The sequence below is a fragment of the Cygnus olor genome, chromosome 3, assembly GCF_009769625.2.
Source record: "Cygnus olor isolate bCygOlo1 chromosome 3, bCygOlo1.pri.v2, whole genome shotgun sequence".
NCBI lineage: Eukaryota > Metazoa > Chordata > Aves > Anseriformes > Anatidae > Cygnus > Cygnus olor.
The window spans coordinates 53,301,022-53,320,972 of record NC_049171.1 but is presented as its reverse complement, the minus strand read 5'-3'; the positions used below and the strand labels follow the sequence as shown (position 1 = coordinate 53,320,972).

The 19,951-nt window shown below is 42.0% G+C and overlaps 2 protein-coding genes across 3 annotated transcripts in view; one reads left to right on the top strand and one right to left on the bottom strand.

The window, feature by feature from the left end:
* MCM9 (minichromosome maintenance 9 homologous recombination repair factor) overlaps window positions 1–19,951 on the top strand; it is a 50,700-nt gene that overhangs the window by 20,214 nt on the left and 10,535 nt on the right. For both annotated transcript variants that reach the window (XM_040551955.1, XM_040551956.1), the window contains exons 7-10: window positions 13,102–13,276; window positions 14,896–15,098; window positions 16,048–16,251; window positions 17,695–17,777. In XM_040551955.1, the coding sequence (XP_040407889.1) occupies window positions 13,102–13,276; window positions 14,896–15,098; window positions 16,048–16,251; window positions 17,695–17,777 (665 nt within the window). The remainder of the gene's footprint in view (window positions 1–13,101; window positions 13,277–14,895; window positions 15,099–16,047; window positions 16,252–17,694; window positions 17,778–19,951) is intronic.
* On the bottom strand, window positions 472–10,987 carry ASF1A (anti-silencing function 1A histone chaperone). Its single transcript, XM_040551959.1, has 4 exons — window positions 10,543–10,987; window positions 7,390–7,505; window positions 2,818–2,994; window positions 472–880 (listed from the first exon to the last, which is right to left on the bottom strand). Exons 1-4 carry the CDS (start codon window positions 10,649–10,651, stop codon window positions 668–670), a joined length of 615 nt encoding a protein of 204 aa, XP_040407893.1. The 5' UTR covers window positions 10,652–10,987; the 3' UTR covers window positions 472–667.

Genomic DNA, 19,951 nt, shown 5'->3' with positions numbered 1-19,951 from the left:
ATCCACATGAAACACTGTCCTTAACAAACCAGTCTAACTAGCAGCAGGAGATGAAAAAAAGAAAAAAATCCTAAAATCTGAGATAGCAGATGGTAAATTTCAAACTGCATGCTTTAAGTAACAAGTATCTGCTTTGAAATGAAAAAACCAACTTGCACCTAAAATTATACTGTGCTGTCTGCTTTCACAGAAAGAGGACTTTTTTTTAAGAGCACTTTTTTCTTTGCACTTCGTCTAATGACAGCTTTGTTCTTCAGCTGCTATTAAAGGGCACTTTATATTTGGCAATCTGGATATCACAGATGAGGACACTGCATTATTGCTTCATTTTGCCTGAATATTTTAACTTTCAGTTTTTTAGCTTTCAACAGTGCTAACGAAGTAAAGGGGGAAGGGGGAAGAATACGTATACTTTAATCAGGTTTGGGTTAGACCAAACAGAATACCACATTAGAGGAAAAAAAGCAATTACTTAAAAATAGTTGTATTTATATTCCACAATTTGCTCAAATACTGTTTTTTTTTTTTTTTATAAACTTTCTACAGGATGTTTTAAAACAAGTTCTTCACATTGCTCGTCAACTATGTACTTATGGAATTTGAGGGAAATAGTTCTGGTTGTTTTTACAGTTTAACACATGTACAGTACCAAAACGATGGTGGTTAGTCACATGCAGTCCATATGAGATTCTAACATAACATTTAATGAATTTTCTGATGTTGACCACCCCTTTGATGCTGAAGGTAACGCATCTGTAGAAAGCAGGGACTGTAGATTTGGGTTACTGCTCTCTGCATCTTCCAGTTTTTCAGTGTTGTCCTCCCAATTAATGTGGAATCTTGTGACTCGGGGATTTGATGCCAAAATATTCCTTTGAAGCTGGGTGGGGAAAAAAAAGGTATGAATTATGTAGTATACATATCAAACTGGACTTCACGTGCATATGGATTTCTTTCCTTTTACTCCTATAGCCGTGTACGTCTAAAATAATTTTAAAAAGTAATCCATGTGATTGTGAATCTATAGCTATTACATATGGATCAGAAATATGCTTACAGGAACACACCACTAGTTCATTTACTTTAATATCCTATTCAGCAGAACAAAAACATCCTCTCTAGAAAGCAGTTATCTGTCCTATGCATTCAAGACTATACCAGAACTTTGCAAATAAAGTGCAAGGGTTTTACCTTAGCCAGCACTTCATAAAACAAATGACTATCCCCAGAGCAATTTTGCAAGCTACAGGAGTTCATAAAATTCTGCATCAATTTTACGGTGCTAGCAACAATTCTACCATTTCCCTCAACTGTCTGTCCTTATGTAAGATTAAAACCTTTCCTTATGTTAAATGGCTATGCTTTAGGTTCATTTTAGTATCTGAATTTTAATTTGTCTACTTCAAATATCAAAATGAAAACATTACTTCAATTTGGCAGCTGACATGCCTAGACACTAGTCATGTATTTTATTCTTCAGGCTGACCATCATTTTTCTTGAAATGAGTGTTACATCCGCTTATGTGTGTGGCAAAAAAGAAGATGCTCATTTTTTCTGAGGTTGTCACCATTTCAAAATAATGCACAGTTAACTCTGGAGGATGGCAAATTATTGCTACTGGCCACTTGTTATGAAAGTTGAGACTGGTCACGGAAAAGGTCTGCCTCAGTAGAAATGTTGATTTCATTCCCTGAGGAAGTGTGCCCTCATTAAATATTTTCCCACCCCTTATGCAAACTAAAAATCTAACAAGATCATTTTTTTGAGCCTAGTAGGTCTGTTTCCTGTCAATTACAATTAAACATTTAATAACCTTATATTCTGCTTGCACATTCTGCTCCAAAGTCAAATTAAGAACTTCTTGTACAAATACATGATCACTGTTGCTGTTCTTTTTCATAGAAGCAGTTTTTATATAAACAAAATTATGACAAGTAGTTCTAGGCGCTTCTAAATTCAACTGCGTAAAGAAAGTTAACATTTTGGCATTCACACCAAAAACAACAAGATATGAGTTCAACAACATAAGAAAAAAGAAAGGAACAGATTATAATTCTAAGAGTCCTCAAAAATTAACCATAATTTTGAATTTTGAGAACATACTAAGCATCTGACTCCTGAAAATTAAGTTAGGCATAGTAAAAATTAGCAACTTTAAAAAACAATTTATGTATCAATTCAGTTTAGTTACATTTGAAGATTAGTTTCAGGGACTATGGGGATCATCTCTGTACTAGTCATTACAGTACAAGCATTATTCCACTCAGTTCTTCATGTATCTAGTTATATAACTCATGCAAACTTGAGAAATAACCAATTTTTACCATCATAAAACTCTGGAAGATGAGCATGTACACATACTTGTCATAAAGAGAAAACCCCAAATCCACAAGACCTTCCATGAAAGCAAACCAGGATGCTGTATGGAAGCTTGTTGGTTTGTCCAGGAGTCTGCCCGCATGCACTGTTTCACAGGATTTTGACTAATTTTTGTTGTTTAATTCATCTTTCTCCTCAGAAAGATTTGGAACCTAATACTTTATTTCACATCTCCTTTTAGCTCTACACCTAGTTCATTTTTTTTTTTTTATTTTTTTACCATAAGAGGTGTAGGTTTTTAAACTTTAAATACAAACTTCCTCAATCAAGTTGTCCATTGACTGGATCCAGTCATCTGGCCTGCTCTAACAAGGCTTCCCATCTTCTCTCCTTTCACGGAGAAGTTGTTCTTCACTTTCTGTTTTGCAGGAACTTTCTTAAAAACCCCTTTGTATAAGCATACCTTTGATACATGACTAGAACAGGAGGTGCCTTACCTTAGAAAAGTCTGGCTTTACTGGTGGATTCTCTCTCAGTTCTGTTTCAGTATATTCATTGTTTACATAGTAGCCGACTCTAATAAATTCTTGACCTCGATAAGTGCACGTAATTAGCACAACTGTTACACCTACTGCATCTGCATCTGGAATAAGCCCTGGGTTAGGTGCATCAGCCTAAACATGAAAGGGAAAGACCGATTAAAATAAAATCAATACCACATACCTATCTGGCAGAAGAATCTTAAATAGCTTGTCCTAGCAGCTGTGAGCAGTGACTGTATGCAAATTTGAAAGGTTAACCAGAAAATATACCTGCTTTAACCAGAAAATATACCTGCTTTTACAAAAACATCACCCCTGAATTTAGGACACCATCTTCTAAAGGCTGAATTACTTAGAACACAGTAATATTGTGTGCTGACACCTCTCCTGGGCAATCAGGCAGCTTTGATCCCAAACTGCTTTTAAATACATGATTAGCTGAACAAGTGTGCCAACACCTCTCCAGTTCTATGGTGCCGCTGTTCTCCAGCCCCTTGTAGTAATTGAGTAAAACTTTTCAACCAAGGAGGTACGAATTGATCTGTATGTTTTTAACAAGACTAAACCTTTAAAAATACAGACTAATTTAGACTTCAGCAAGAAGAGCAGGGACAGGCTACGGTGACATTTGAGCTGTCTAGGAAAGGAATAAACTGCTCTGTCTCTCGTCTGCTGCCATGTGCCTGTATTTCTTAAAATGCATGCAATTAAATGCATCATCACTGAGAGACATTTGACATTTTCAGCCAGTATGTAATCCTAATTAATAGGAAACTCTTACGATCTTCCTTATATCCTTACTTACTGTGGCACTGCAATTATTAATAATCAATAGAATTTGCCTCAAAAAACGTGGCTCACATCAGTCTCATAAAACATTTTATAACTCAGCGTTTGTTGATGAAACATGATGCCTCATTCTGCTCTCAAAGTAGAAGCGATCTAAACATAAATGAAACAGCCTCATATTTACAACTTTGCATGAAAAAACTGAAGCCGATAAACACCTTTGATCTGAGCATAAATTAGTATTAGCAATAGAGTGGTTCAGATGTATTGAATCCTTTCTTAGGACAGAGACCGAATGGGATTAATTCTCGCTGTCCCTCTTATCCCTGTTTTTCTCCAGTATTAATATGCTCTAGCACTATAAAATTCAGGAGCTAGTAGTCATGCATCATTGACTTCTGCTCCTTGCTACTTCAATTCTGAGCCTTCAAACCACTCTAGCTTTTTATAAGAAGCTGTAGGCACTTCGCAGAACAATTAAATGAATCAGACCTCTCAGGTACAAATATACTGGCGGGGGGGAAAAAGCAACCAGGGAATCAGGTAGAAAGCTCCTTCCTCCAGCCCTGAAGGGAAGAGAAAATGACCAAATAGCTTTGCAGCTTGTACAGGGGAATGGAAAATATGGCCAAGGAACCGGAGAAGTATAGAAGCTCCAAGAAAATACAAGAACTGCCAATACATGAAATCACTATTTCAGATCAGCAGTCTTGTTCTAACAGTGCCCAGGGCGATGTGATTACTTAAAATTCCAGTGGGCAGTTAGAGTAATATTTTGCAGAACGACATCCTTCCATTTAACTCCCTGTGAAATACAGCTCACACCCTAATATGGGATTTTAGCTCTCCCAGGCTTCTTCCACTGTCATTTCATGTCCTGTAATGTGCTATGATACAGCTGTGAACCTGCAGAAATCCTCTGTTTTAATCCTACTTAGCTGTTGAGCAGCAAAGACATTGAACATGGTTTCAAAAAAATTTTCTCAAATTTTTAACTTCCTGCCTTAGATGTAAAACCTCCTGATTCCCCAGGAAACTGGTGAACATGCACAGGTTAGGGGGGAAGAGAGGACATTGATAGGACCAAGTGATAAGCGAGGAGTTGCAAACATACATTGCAAACATATACCGTGGTAGGCAAAGAGGCAGCAGAATTAACTTCTGCGTAAACACCATCTTAGTATGCCAAGATTACTTAAGGAATTTATGAAAACACTCAATGTATACGTTGTTTGAATTATCTTGCTTTTCTACGTAACACACATATACACATAGCTATTACTGCAGAGTAGCTAAATTAGTGTAAGGTCATATCCCCACTCAAAGACAGTGAATTATTTATGTGCCTATATTCTCAAAAAGAAGCTCCTGAGAACTTTTACAAATCCCCAAGAGCACAGAGAAAAAGAATCAGGTTTCATTACTTATATATTGGTATTTAGATCCAAATAGGCCAGGATGCAGGACTTTAATATTGAAATCTTTAAAAACAATAATAATAAAAAGATTATTGTGCAAGTCTGATAAGCACAATGCTTTTCCATCTTTCTGTACATAAGGCTGACTTCCCAACCTGATGCGCAGCCTTTTTCACAGAGATAGTTGTATCTTCCTCAGAATTTTATCTGTGTGGCACTCCATTTTATTTGCTGTTTCAGCCATTTCCATACAAAGAAAATTCTACAGCATAATACTAACTGAAAGTTTTACACATCTCTACAAGAAGTTCTTCTGCGTGTTCCTTGGTGAACACGGTATCTTTTCTTTCCATTATACACCTCCTGCAGTTCTGCACTTTGCCCCACCCTGGCATTCCCCTGCTAATTCCCTCCACCTGCCAGGCAGTTCCAGTTTGGTGAATAAAGTAGCTTTAGCTGTCAGCAAAGGGTTATTACAGCACTTTGGTTTTGGTAGTCTCTTACATACATGTTAGCCAGGTCCTACCCTCACTTGAAATCCAGGGCTTTTGAAGTTTAATGTACTTAGATAAACAGTACATCCATAAGAAACAACAAGGATAATTTATTATAATGCAGTAAGAGTACTCAATCTAAGCAATCTCTACATACCTACTCCTAATTTAGCTGTAATGTCATCTGTAACTATGAAATAATGGATACAAGTCCATCCTGCAGAAACTGCAAGCCTAGTAAATTTCATTTTCAAGGTCTTCCTGTATCACACAACCAAAACATGCCTTTCAAGGCACCTGCCTTCTGCTCCTTCCCATTACTATCAGCAATGAATCTTTGTAACTAGATTGAGAATAGTGCGTCATTTAGAGATGTAAATGCCAGCTGGTATCTCTGGATCTACTGCTACAAGGTAGCCCATTTTAAGGGTAATAGAGGATCACCTAGTTCTCACCAATTAATGCTACAAGATAAAATTGCTCGATAACGGAAGTACTGTTAATAAATGATGCATTTGTTATATATCTGCTTCATTCTTAGCATGGGAAAAATTAAGCTCAGCTCCAAAAGCAGAGTGAAATATTTCAAACCCGATTTGAACATGTGGTTAATAAACATAACCTCCAGCCTGACCTTATGCCTTTAGCCTGTCCTGTGAGGAAAGAAAGGAAGTTTTATTCAAAAGTTTCAAATGTTTTCTGAACTTTTTAAATACTTGGGACTTACAGTAATAATTAGGATGCCTAACAAACTTTGGTATCATTTTAAAAGAGTTATATTAACTCTAATAAGTAAGAAAATGTATTCATTAGAGTTCTTCTTTTTGAAGAAAATGCTCATACTTCAGTATGTATTTACCATTAATTGAGTGAATTTATAGTGTTTGGGAAAGTAGCAAGGTTATAAACGAAAAGCTGTTCTCATTTTCCATCTGATTTTTCTGTGGATGGATTTTGCTCTCAGTTTACAAGACAAACACTAGTATTTGATAAACAGAGGAAAAAAGTGAGCTAAATCAGAGATTAAAAACAATTTCCATAAAAATTTAGGCAAGTTTAGTTTAGTTTTCCCCCTCATTGATCTAACCAGAATAGAATATTAAGCCGTCTTTGTGCTCCTCTTTCCCTGTTTTCCTTCCCTCAAGTATTCCTTCTTAGTAACTTGTGGCTTTAACAGCAGTGTATTATAGGATTGCCACATGCTCCAGAGTTTGTGGGACAGTCTTTATCTAACCACTCGTGTCCCAAATGTCTGCTATCTACAACTGGAATTCTGTCTTATTTTACAAATTGCCGTACTGCGTTGTGACTTAACACGCATAGCCAGACATTGTGGCTGAACATTTATCCTGCCAAACAGAAATGAACTCTTGACTACTCTGGCAGAGGTTCACAATGAATTTGTTGGCCTTCTTCTGTAGATGTTGTCTACATTAACATAGTGCCCTGATTGTCTCAAACTGTCACCGATGGCCATAGAGTTAAGCCTGCCGATGCCAGCATAAACCAGGTAACTGACAGTCCCAGTTAGGGAGTGGTCCGGAATAGATTTATAAACTAGACTTGTCGAAGTTATCAGTAGCTACAGGAGCCATGCTTATATCACTCTCTCTAATTATTGATAGCACAAGTGAAAATATTACCATGGAAATACCAGGGGCAAAAAGAAAAAACAGCTAATGAAAAGTAAGGTATATCATACATGAAGAGCTGACTGAAATTTCTTCTAGCTTAGCATTATTTTTTAAGTGCCTCTTTGTATGATACAGTCATCATTAAACATCAGATTAGCACAGCTCTTTTAGGAACAGTTAACTGAAGCTTACCTGAAATACAAACATGTGTCTGCCCGCAGGAACAGGTCCTACTAAAACAGAGTCTAACACTTGGTCATACTCTTCACTTTCAGCTGAACCCACATAAATTATTTTCCATTCCAAATCTGCAGGAAAACAAAAATAAAACAAAAAAATGTTGTTTATCATTTCAGTTAAGTATCTTTCACTCTTGACTGTATAGAGTTTTCCTTAACCTAGAATTGCTTCTTTGGCAACTAGCATAAAGGGATAGGGACCAACCTTCACTGGGGAAATTTACTGATGCTTGCCCCACTCCTCATGATCTGGATCATCCCACTGTCTTTCTCTATTCAGTCAATACTGCAGGATTCCCTCTATTTTCATAGCCAGGTTTATTTTCAAATTTCATACAGAGGACAGGGCCATTTACTTGTTGGCAGCTGTGTTCAGAATTTCCTTGGTCTGTCTCTGGAGGCCTATGGGATGGGATGATGCCTATATAGCCCTATTCAGCAGGGCACACCTTGAATATTGACTCAACTCCTCCTCAGAAGTTCCCACCTTCCACATATATACTTCACAGCTGTTACACCAATCACATAAAACAGTTAATTGAATAATGAAATCCACTGAGTAAGCACCAGCCACACTAACTTTGTGCCTCCATTCCTTCACATGTGTCAGTTGTAACCTGAGAAGTATATAAAATCATAATAGCATGATTAGATTGAATTCTCATTGATGATATTGGCATTTGAATTTTATCCTGGAATAGGATCACAGGGGGGAAAAGCAAACAACCACAAACCCACACACAAAATGTAGGATTTTGCTTCTTAAAATGATGCACCAAAATCAAATTTCTTACAACTGATATGTATTTTTTCTAACACACCCTTGCCACCACAGGTGTTTGAAAGATGAAGCTGCAAATTAGCATTCATTAGTTCTTCCTGGGCCAGCTTTTCACTTTAACTTTTTGATTTAAAAACACATGCATAACCACACCCATATAAAACTAACCTTAGAATAGAGATTATTGTTTTTAAAAAAGAGGAAAAGAAAAGAAGGTCACCATTGTGGAATACTGTAACTAAAGTTACTGTTTGTTTGGGTAATGAAACTGTTGCTTAAAACAGTGCCTTGAAATTGATATATTTCAATTTTTTTTCCTTACGAGCAATGCCCTGATTGTGTATGCAAAAGCACTACCCTGCAGACTATTACATTTATGTTTTTAGTATTCTCTGCAAAATTTGAAGGACTACTTTAGGGTTTCTTGATGCAGGACAGGAACTTAAGCAAAGGAAGAACTAGCACGTTAACAAAACTTGGCTGCTTTAGGATTGCAGTTGTTTTTCCTCATTAATGAGATCTTACCGTGTTCAACATGAATGCAGGTTTTGGGGTTCTAAGTAGCATAAATTAACAGGGCCCAGGAAGTGGTTTTATTCCTTGTACAGCACAGCACAATTGGCCAGGTACTGTGTCAGAGGTCTTACCTTGTAAGCACCTAGTGCTAGCTCCTGCGGGTACTGCAGGCTGCTTGTCCAGGTCAATTAATGACCGCTTTTGTCCTATCTGTCCAAGGCACCACGTACAAGAACTGAGGACTTTTAGGCTAGATGACTTAAGATTATCACACCATCACATGCTATTGTTCCAGGAAAACAACATGAAACTCATTCTAAACCAGCAGTACTTAGTACTGAAAAAGACTTTAGAATATACACTTAATAGGTTGTTCTGATGCTGTTTAAGGAATTCTGATGCAGAATGATAACTTTAAAGGAGTGGGGGGCGGGCTAAACTAGGGAAATTCAAGACCAGTGGTACACAGGACTGGCTGAAAACAGAACAGACTATCAGCATGCAAAGGCTAAGGGAATGGTAGCAATTTTTTCATCTTATTTTTAAATGTGAAGGATAGCCTCGTGCCAGGCCCTGCTAAGGGCACTGTGTGGCACAGGAGGGGTCTGATGGTGTAGCTTAAATAAGCCCAGGCTGGCAGGAGGGAGGCAGGCACAGCCAGCAGCCTCCCGATGGGCGCAGCAGCCCGAACACAGCTCGGGCCGGCAGGCCGGTCGCTTTTACCCCAGGCGGTGCAGCAAGCTCCCGGCAGAGGCCCGGAGGAAGTCCCAGACGCCGGCCGGGATTTGCTCCAAGCTCCCGCCAGCCCCACACGGCGGCGGCCCCGCCGCCCCCTTCCCCCCTCAGGCGGCCGGGGCCGGGCCTCGCCCCGCGCCCGCCGCCGTTCGAAACTCCCGCCCGGGGGGCGACGCGCGGCCTCTCGGGGCGGCTGGGCCCGGCCTGCCGCCGGGCGGCGCTGCGGAGCCCCGCCGAGCCGAGCCGAGGGCGGTTCGCGGCCCGCCCGGCGGAGGGAAGGCGGGAGCCCGGTGCCGGTGGCGGCGCGGGGCGCGCGGCCGGGGGCTGCCCCCCCGGAGCCGGGCCGGGCCCCCCGCGGGGCGCTGGGCAGGAGGGCGCCGCCGGGGCCGCCCCCCCCCCCTCCGGCGGCGGCCGGTAACTTTGGAGCGACTTCCAAAAATAGGGGTGCCGCCGACCCCCCCTCAACGCCCCCCCCCCGCGCCCCCGAGCCCCGGGGCGCCCCGCGGCCAGCTCGCCCTGCCTCCCCGCCGCTCATCCCATTTTTTTTTTTTATCGAAGTATCAAAATTGAGCGTGAGGCCACCCGCCGCCCGCTCCCCAGCGCTCTCGGCGCCTCGGGTGACGCCCGGGCGGCGCGGGGCCGGCCCGGCAGCGGCTCGGACCCCCGAGGGGGCTCAGGGGGTGCGGGGCCGCCCAGCCCCGCCGCCCCCCCGGCGCCCGCCGCCCGCCCCGCGCCGCCCCCCCGCTCCCCGCACAGGCACACAAAGCTGGCAACATGGCTACCTCCACTCAAACAAGTTCCTCGCAACTTGCAGCCGGCCTCGGCGGCCTCGGGCGGCCCCGGCGCGGCGGCCAGCGGCGGGCTGAGCCCGCAACTTTGCCCGTTGGGCTCGGCCGCGGCGGCTGGAGGGGGCCCGGCCGCCGGGGAGCGCATCCCCCGGGCCGGGCTCGGCGCTGCGGCTCGGCAGGAGCCGTGCGGCTGGGGACGCAGGGCCTGGGCGAAGTTGAAGCCTGGGAAGCCCCGCAGCTGCCGGCCCGGGGGCACGAAACCCGCGTCGGGGAGAGAGCTACTCACCTTCCGACAGGTCCTCTATGCACTCAAATGTGATTTCGAATTGGAAAGGGTTGTAGAAAGGAGAAGGGTTGTCCAACACCACTACATTGTTCACCTGAACCTTTGCCATATTTTGAAAAAAAGAACACACAAACAATAGGCAGAGCGTGTCAGCGCCGCGCCACAAAGTCCAGCGTGTCGGGGCTCCGCCGCGCACCGAGCCCGGCGCCCCCGTCCGCGCGAGGCTGCAGAGCCGCGACTTGAGGAAACTTTTTCTTCCCCCCCCCGCTTTTATTTACACCGGGAGCACTCCACACTGTTCGCAGCTTTCCTATTTCACTAAACTACAGCCCATTCTGCCCTGCTCGCCGCCAGCGCCCGCCCCGATTGGCCGCACGCTGGGCTAGGGCCCTCCTCCCCGCGCCCGGCCGCCGAGCGGCACCAAGATGGGCTCCGCCGCTCCCGACCGGCCCCGCGCCGCTCCCCGCGGCGCCCCCGTCCGGCCAGCGGCCGCAACCGCCCGCTGCCGGCCTGCCAACCGCCCAGCCGGGCGGGGCCGGGCCGGGCAGAGCCGTGCCGGGCGGAGCCGAGCCGCGCCGAGCCGCGCCGAGCCCCGCCGGCCCCCCGCGGGCGGCTCCCGCCCGCCTCGCTCATGGGCATCCGCCATGTGCTGCGGGCTTGGGTCGGGCGCGTGTGGTTTTGTACTCTTCAAGGGTTTAGTCTGTTTGACGGGTTTCAGTTGTGATCCCCAAGGTTTTCAGGCGTTGGGTCCCCGGGGCCTCCACAGTGGGGTTCACCCACAAGCAGCTGACCCCGCTGCAGCACGGTGCCGAGGCATCAGTGTCGCTTCAGTTTTGGATTCATTTCGGGTGCCCCCTGGGCTAAGGGGGGTGCCAGGCTGCCATCCTGCTGCGAGCCCCGCTGGCTGCTGGCCAGGCGCAGGCCTCCGAGCGAGGCTTCCAGGCAGCGGTGCTGCCAAGAAGCCACCCCGTGCCCACGCTTGCGAGGAAGGCCTCTGGTAGAAGGGCGAAGCAAGAAGCAATGCACGTCCCCGAGCAGCAGGAGGCCTGTGGAGGAGGCCATCTTGTGGCTGCGTGCCCAGGGGATGGGAGAAGCGACATGTCACCGCTTCGAGTGCCTCCTGCCTCTGCGGGGCCGGGAGAGCAGGCAGTGCCCCAAGCTTGGGGAGGAGGGGGGATAGGTGTTTTTCCTCAGCCCGAGGGGAGATTCTGTGTGGAAATAAAAATATCAGACTCTATGAATGTCTGCAGGGAGCCTTTGAGTGTGGTGGAATACGCGCAGCAGGAGGGTCTGAAGGAGACATCTGCTTGCCTGCCTGGAAAAGCTGAGCCTTGCAGGCAAGGAGCAGAGCGCTGCCATGGCTGCGGTGGGCGAGAACAGCGCTGAGACACAGAGGCCCTTGGCCTTCAGCAACTCTCCAAGCCAAGGTTTGGAAAGGAGCTGACACTGTTGTGTTTACAAACATGTATTTGCAGAGAAATGTCATCATACTTGCCTGCTCTGTTGCTCGCTATGCATTTTTACAACATTCTCTACACATCTTAACACAAGGCTACACTGGACAGTGGAAGAGATCCCTCACACCAAGCTAAAATACATGTTATCAGGAAACACATTTCCAGTAACTTTTGGCTGACCGTTTGGGAACAAACAGCGGCTGTGGTGATCTGCACGGAGATGAGGAAGCAGCAGCGCTCACCCCTGGGCTGCCTGGGCCAGGGGAGGTTTTGGGTGGTTGGATCCTTCCTTGGGCAAGTTTTGCTGTAGCATTGCGGGAAATTTTAGGCTGGTCGCAGCTTGTCAACTGCTAGGATATTTTGAGCTGAGCACTGTGGAGTGAAAAAGGAGGGCTAAAGATAGAGAAAAGGCTGGGGAAGAGGGAAGAGAAAGATTGAAAAGAGCTGCACGTACTTGATAAAAAGTGGCCGTTCTCACAGTTGTGAGATGTTCCTGACCTGCCGTGCTCCCGTTGTTGAGTCACATGTAGATTTGCTAATGCCCGCTGGGAACTTTTTTTTTTAATTTCATCTTTGAATTTTCATTTTAGCGTAGTGTGAAATCTCAAAAAGAAATTAATTGCCTTAAAGTGAGAATCTGTCTCATATTCCTGGGGAGTTAAAAGATATTTTGAAATATTTTTTTTTCACAAGTTTTGTTTTGCGGCTCCAGAATATTTATTTTGACAGTTGATGGGGAAGGACGGTCTATTCTGTAATTTAGCAGTCTCCGCATTTGCCCAGTTTTCAGTTTGATTTAGCAGGTTTGGTTTTCATCCCCTAATCACTTTTGTTCATTTATTAATGCCCTAAAATAAGTAATTACTAAATCTGGAAGGCTTAACAGAATCTGCTCCACAGATCCAGGCTAGCTTGCTTAACACTAGTGGGATTTTTTACCAGTAGGTGTGAAGCGAGATGCATGGTAGAGGTATGTGGTGGAGCTAACCTGCTGTTTTGCCTTCTGCCTGTGGCACAAGCCAGTGTGCCGAGTCCCATTCTTTCACTCAAGCGCACTCCTGCAGTTTAAGGAAAAGACTGACCGGAGCAATTGATTCTTCAGGTTTGACAGTGACTGCTGTGAAGGACTTTGGGGAGTGGAACTTGGAAGCTGGTGCGCTGGTGCTTGCAGATGGCGGCCTTTGTTGTATTGATGAGTTCAACAGTATCAAAGAACATGACAGAACCAGTATCCATGAAGCAATGGAGCAACAAACCATCAGTGTAGCAAAGGCAGGGTAAGTGGCATGTTAAGGTGTGTGGCAACATAACATGTTTCTCTTGCACTTACAAGTTGGTGGGAGGCTTGTCATGCTGACTAAATACAGACGTTTTCTTTGTTGTACTGCATAGTTCTGTCCTCAACGGTATTTGTAAACTAGGTGAGCCAGCGTTTCAAAGGACGGTGCAATGGTCCTGAGGTTGCAAGCAACCAGAATGAAGACATACCCTGCTCACTACTGGGTTTTCAGTCCACCACTGCCCTTAGGCAAGGGTACTTTCCTAAGAATCATAGAATCATTAAGGTTGGAAAAGACCTCCAAGATCATCTGGTCCAACCATCCCCCTACCACCAATGTCACCCACTAAACCATGTCCCTAAGCACCACGTCCAACCTTTCCTTGAACACCCATAGGGACGGTGACTCTACCGCGTCCCTGGGCAACCCGTTCCAATGCCTGACTGCTCTTTCCAAAAAAAAAAGTCTCCTAATTTCCAACCTGAAGCTCCTCTTTGTGTTCTTTTTCTTGTCACTTGGTGGTAGCCACCATACTAATTGTATGTGAAATGAGGAATTTCACAAGGAACTCAGAAAGCAGGACTTCATTTCTCCAAATTCCAGTAATACTGGATGGTAACAAAATAAGACCAAATGATTTCTAGGCTGCTCAATCTTATATGTTGGGCATGGCATGACCATAAATTATACTAGACTGTATTCAAATCTCTCATTTTTTTTCCCCTGCCAGTTTGATCTCTGAGCTCTAACGTCACTCTCTCAGTCACATGCAGCTCTTGTCCAGGCCCAAATCATACCCTGGCTGGTATTACTGAAGTCTCTGCTACCCAAAAGGCATCATCCTTTCCACATTCCTCCTTGTCGCCTTCAACTCTGCTCTTGCTCCCATCACATCTTCTTCCTCTCAGTTACAGAACAACTTTGGACGGGAGGCAGCAGTTACTCTGGAGCTGACTAGAAATAGCTTGGTGACAAACCAAAGTTAGAATACGGCTGCTGCCTTAACTGAAGCAATTGCGTTTGGACTACTAGAATAAAAATAATCTCCCCACATCTAAAAACACACACCGGGATAGCATAATTAAGAGGGAAAAATGTCAATTTCCCTGAGAAACAGATGATATGGCTGCCATCATTGGATGGTTGGGCTAATATCTGCAAGATGACTCTACACAGGAATAAAACATACCCGTATGTTACATTTTATTTCACTTTCTGAAAATGTGAATTAAGCTAAAATGTTACTTTTCATCGTGAAAAAAATCTATTTATACTGTATGAATCAGCAAAGTAACATTTGTTTCTGAAAAGCTAGATTAGTTTTAATCAGCTAAGGATGTACCTGTATATTAGAGATTACTTGTGGGAATATTACCTAGCTACTTTTGGTGTCCTGAGTACTGTCTTTCTGTCTAGTTGCTATTCTCTGACTGAGAAATGCTCGATATATAATATTTATTAATAAGATAAATATGTGTATAGTTTAGCTCATATGCTCTTTAAATGTAAGATGTGCTCTTTGTAACATAAAAACATGATAATTGTTGTTAACACTTTGGAAGCATTTCCTCTATCCAGCTTAATTCAGCTGTAATGTTCATCATATTTTTCTCTAGGTTGGTATGCAAGCTTAATACAAGGACAACTATACTGGCAGCTACAAACCCAAAAGGTCATTATGACCCTAACGAGTCTGTCTCTGTCAACATAGCTCTTGGCAGTCCCCTGCTGAGCAGATTTGACCTGGTCTTAGTATTGTTAGATTCAAAGAATGAGGAGTGGGACCGTATCATTTCATCTTTCATCTTGCAAAATAAAGGTAAGAGTATTCTTTTTTTTATTATTATTTTTAATTTCCCCGCCTTTCCGTTTAGCTTGTTATTTTTCAGCCTTTCACACTAATCAGTGTTTGCATGTTTACTGTGATAGTTGCCTGTAGTATGGTTGCCTTTCTAGCAGGAATAAGATAGAGATCATTGATTAATTAATAGGGGTGAGCTGTGAACACCATACCTTTACCTTTACTCTATGATCATTTGCAAGAGATTTCAGCCCAGACTGCTTAGGCTTCCATGTCATGCCTTTGCATTACTTGATGCGCAGATCCTGCACACGATACCATTACATGCTGTTAATGAGAAACTTAATTCAGACAGAACAAATTTGAGCTGTGTATGCTGCAGGGCCTGAAGAGCGCATATTAGCGTTCCGTATGTGGAGCTGTGTGCTCTGGAATTAGGGAAGGCAGAGTGATTTGATTTTAACCTGCTTTAGGAACACGACTTTGATCCCCATTAGAGAAGTGGTTAGAGGAGACTCCTTCAGCTAACTTCCTTAGTTTTCTTCCCTTCCCAAAATGTTTCCCTGTAAAAAAATGTTCAGAATATGGCAGGTAGCCTTTGGCTTCTGCAGAGTAGATAAAGATAGCCAGAGGAAGTACATACGTTCGAGTGGCATTTTATACTTCAGGCAATATCAGAGCACTCAGTAATGGCTGTACCATCTGGTGGGCAGCGAGTCTGACAGCACTTCTGTTCAAACTACTGGAGGCTTTGCTGTGGATTTTGCTAGGGGAGGGATTGGATGTCCTGTAACATTCCACACTGGAATTTGACCAAGTCCCTGAGGACTAATGTACAGACACTCCAGTACGCCCCAGAAATACGGTAGGAGGTATTTTACATTCACCCATCTATTTAACAGGAATTCTTTGGAAAAAGCTTGATGTCTGTTGTTATAAAATTACTGACTAGGCAGTTGTTACGCAGGTTGCCCTAGCAAGTCAGAAAAGCTCTGGAGCATGGAAAAGATGAAAACCTACTTCTGCCTTATAAAAAGTATACAGCCAAAACTGTCTGATGAGAGCAACCTGATCCTCGTACGCTATTATCAAATGCAGCGTCAGAGTGACTGCCGAAATGCTGCCCGAACTACCATTCGCTTATTGGAGAGTTTGATACGCCTTGCAGAAGGTAAGGCCGGGACAACTTTATTTTTAGGCTAACAATTAACCTTTATGAAATGAATAGATCAGGAGTATAATTATAACCTGTAAGCAGAGTATAGCGGTTTTCTCCATAGAGGTATGGATAGATGAACCTTGCATTGTTTGATCTTTATAATCTAAAAAGACTTGGGGTTGGAGATTTGAATGTGGGAAAGGGTTTTATGTTTAGATGATCAAAAACAGTTTTAATTTTGCCATTCTCACATTCATAATAAAAACTAAAGCCACTGGAAGAAATTACATTTGAGGAAAAAATCTCGGAAGTTACGTGCCTTTATGAAAAGCAAATCTCAGGATTCGTTTTACTTTATTTGAGTCCCGGGTTGCCATTCTACTCAGCCTGAGGAAAGGTGTCAAGTATTTTGTTCTATCCTAAAATTAATATAAGATCAAATACAACACATTTTTGTTCAAGTCTCTGTCTTACAATAGGTACTGCAACATTTCCAACTCTAAATTCAAATCATATTTTACTTAAAAGAACAAAATCAAAGGAATTAGTAGGTCTCTCTCTTAAAATGATTTTGTTTTCTACAATGGCATATCAAGTATTTTCGGGATGAATTTAAAAGAAAATCTTTTTTTTTTTTCTTTTTTTCCCCCCTTTTTTATGCCAATCAGTAAGATAGTGCTTTCTGCATCAGATGTTTATATTTTGGTCTCCATTTGGGGGTGAAAATTATTTAAGTGAAAGACATTATCAGCCTTTAGGGATTCACATATTATTTATATGTTCAAGGTTTCTTCCATTCTTGTGTGTCACATGGTTGGGACTTTCAGAAGCACTTTATTCTTTCAAACTATTACATAGATGGTATTAATTAAAGCGCCTTTCTCTTGCTGAGTAAGAACTGTGTTTGCACAGCCAGTTAGAATGGCTTCATGCAGTAAATTATTTGCATTACATCCGTTTCGTCTTAAGAAATAGAAGCAAGAAAAAACAAACTATTGTAGAGAAAAATATGTTTTAGACCACATAGAAGAAATCAAATCTTTTCTGACCTAGGATGAAAGCTATACTTAATTTTTTACTTTTGATGATGACATCTACCTATTTAGATAGGGATGTTTTACATCACACTCTCTGTGATACCCAGCACTTTACATTTTTTAACTCTAGCATTTTGCGTATCTTTATTCAAACTGTCACAGTAACTGTAATCCAGAAGTCACATTCTTTACTAGTAAAAGTGAGCCTTCCAATTCCTCTTGAAATTGACACGAAAATCAAAAGGATTATATTAACGTTTAAGTTAGACCCATATACAAGCTTTTGAAGAGCTAAAGAAATTTGAAGAAATATCATCTCCCTTGTAGTAAAAACAAAACCAAACGAAACAAAACAAACTAACCTTTTTGACCTTATTTGCACTTACACTTACTTTCAATGCCCATCTGTTTTTTCTAGCTCATGCCCGGTTGATGTTTAGGGATACTGTGACTTTGGAAGATGCTGTAACTGTGGTATCAGTGATGGAATCTTCTATGCAGGTACAGTTTCTTGCAGACATTGCTGTAATAAGGGATTTATCATGTTGGTGTGTTGCCAACTCCCTTCATCTCTTTGGGGAAGATTTCATGCAATCATGGAATGTAGGTAATCAGAGACTGCAACAAGTAATTTTTAGTCCATCTTGATAATTAAAATACTTAAAAATGGGTTATAATGAAAAGTCTGGATTGATCGTAAAGGAATAGCACTTTTTTTAATAGACTTTGCAGTCTAAGTGGAGTTTTGGTATACTATTCGCTCTTAATAATCTACATTTTAAAGACCTCTTGAGCCAGAAACTGTGTTTATATCACTGTGTTTAATAACTTCTGACAATTTTTTCTTTTATGATGTTATCTTTTCACCCATTAACTAGGTATGAGAGAACCAAACAATTTTTATTTTTTCTGAGAAAGTTTCAAGTAGTTGCCAAGAGCTATACTTTATTTTGCCATTAGTTGATTTTAAAACATGCTCTTGGTGATACTGAAACTCACAGAACTTTTAGGAGACTAATTTTACTCTGGAAACCTTAAAAACTTGGTTGCTGTATGCTGAAAATTGTGTATACCAGTTATCACACAGATTTGTATAGTGTTTCCATGTAAAAAAGGCATTGAAAAAAGGCTGAAGTCTAGGTTTTTGTTTACTGTAGCGCCATTAGGATACTGAATATAAGGAAAAGCAGCACATTTATAACAAAAAAAGGAATATGAATCTGGTACAGGCTTTTTTAAATGGAAATGTGGAAAATAATGTAGATGACTATTACTTCAGATGGAATATTTTTAAGAGAAATAAATCTTAATGCTTTGAAATAGAAAATAAAAATTACCATAAGCAGATTATCCAAAGTTTTCCATGTTGAGGTTCTTAGCGCTTCTGAATTACTTGGTTTTGGTTCTGTCAGAGACAGTGTACTCTACTGCACAGATGACTGGTCTGATCCAGACTGTCATATCCTATGTTTCTGTATGGTTTGATATGAATATATTCAGGTTAAAGCAATTTTATGCAGTACCCACTAGCTCAAAGTATGTTAAAGACTTTTGCAGGAGTATGCTCATTTTTCTCAGATAAAGAGCGTCAGGATAGACGTACAAAGTCACACATGGCAGGTAGGCACTTGTGATCTACCTTTTACTTTCAGTGGAAGTTGAGAGACTAATTGCAGTCAGTGCCACAAATAATCTGCTGCACAGTGTTGCACATGGAATTTGTCTCAAAAATACTACAGGGTCTGACCTTATTAAGTAGCAGAAGATTATTTCGCTGTCTGCTGCAATTCATTTTGCACTGGTTTGAAGAGCTCAGCTTTTCAGTGAGAGCACTGCATCTAAGTTAAAGTAAGAAGCTCTAACTCTATATCCCATTGAAACAGCAGAAGATATTACATAAGAGTTTATTAACTGTAATTAAAACTGTAATTACCTAGACTGGAATTTGATGGGACATCATTTTCAAAGCAGTATGAATTTGGGACATAAGAAACCCAAAATACTCAGATATTTTTTTCATAACAGGTCAAAAAGTGGAGACTAATGAATGTATATTGTCATCTGTATATTGCTACGTCATCAGCAATAATAAATGTAAAAGAATTGTTTTAACTGTGGATCATATTCTCCTATTTATTCAGCCCTCAAGGGCAGCAGTTTGCATAACAAGCATTTGTCTAATCAGTGTCAATGAGAACTTTGCCTGAATTATGACTGTAGAAGACTAGCTGGGAGCAGTTGATATGTTCATCATATTTGCTCAATTCTTCACTTTTTATGAGGGAATAGGTAAATGTCTTAATTTTTTCTAAGAACCTGCAAACTTGAGATCTGCTATTTAAGGCCAAATTTTACTTTCAACCTGGAAAGTATAAAAGAATCGCTGAAATTCTTTTTGAAGGCAGTAACTTATTTGTTTAAAAAAGAAAAAAAAAAGAAGCAACATGCAAAAGTTTATTTTCAGAAAGTGTTTCCTTCTCTAGAAGAAAATTGTTTTTATCTATAGATTACATCCTGTGTTTCCTGCCTAATTGTAGAATGAGGTTGGAAATGAGGGAGAACCAGTGTTATTCTTGAAGGACTGGCTGCTACCTTTCAGCTTAGCAAACACTGTCTTAAATGCTGTCTTTCCAAACTAGCTTCGACCAAAAAAAATCGTATTCTTGCCAGTGTAA

Excerpts from the sequence above, each read along its gene's own strand:
- ASF1A (XM_040551959.1), bottom strand. The coding sequence starts at position 10,651 with ATGGCAAAGGTTCAGGTGAACAATGTAGTGGTGTTGGACAACCCTTCT. Across the intron at positions 2,995-7,389 it reads GACACATGTTTGTATTTCAG|GCTGATGCACCTAACCCAGG; the intron begins GTAAGCTTCAGT and ends TTTCATGTTTAG. Across the intron at positions 881-2,817 it reads TAAAGCCAGACTTTTCTAAG|CTTCAAAGGAATATTTTGGC; the intron begins GTAAGGCACCTC and ends TTCCCCACCCAG.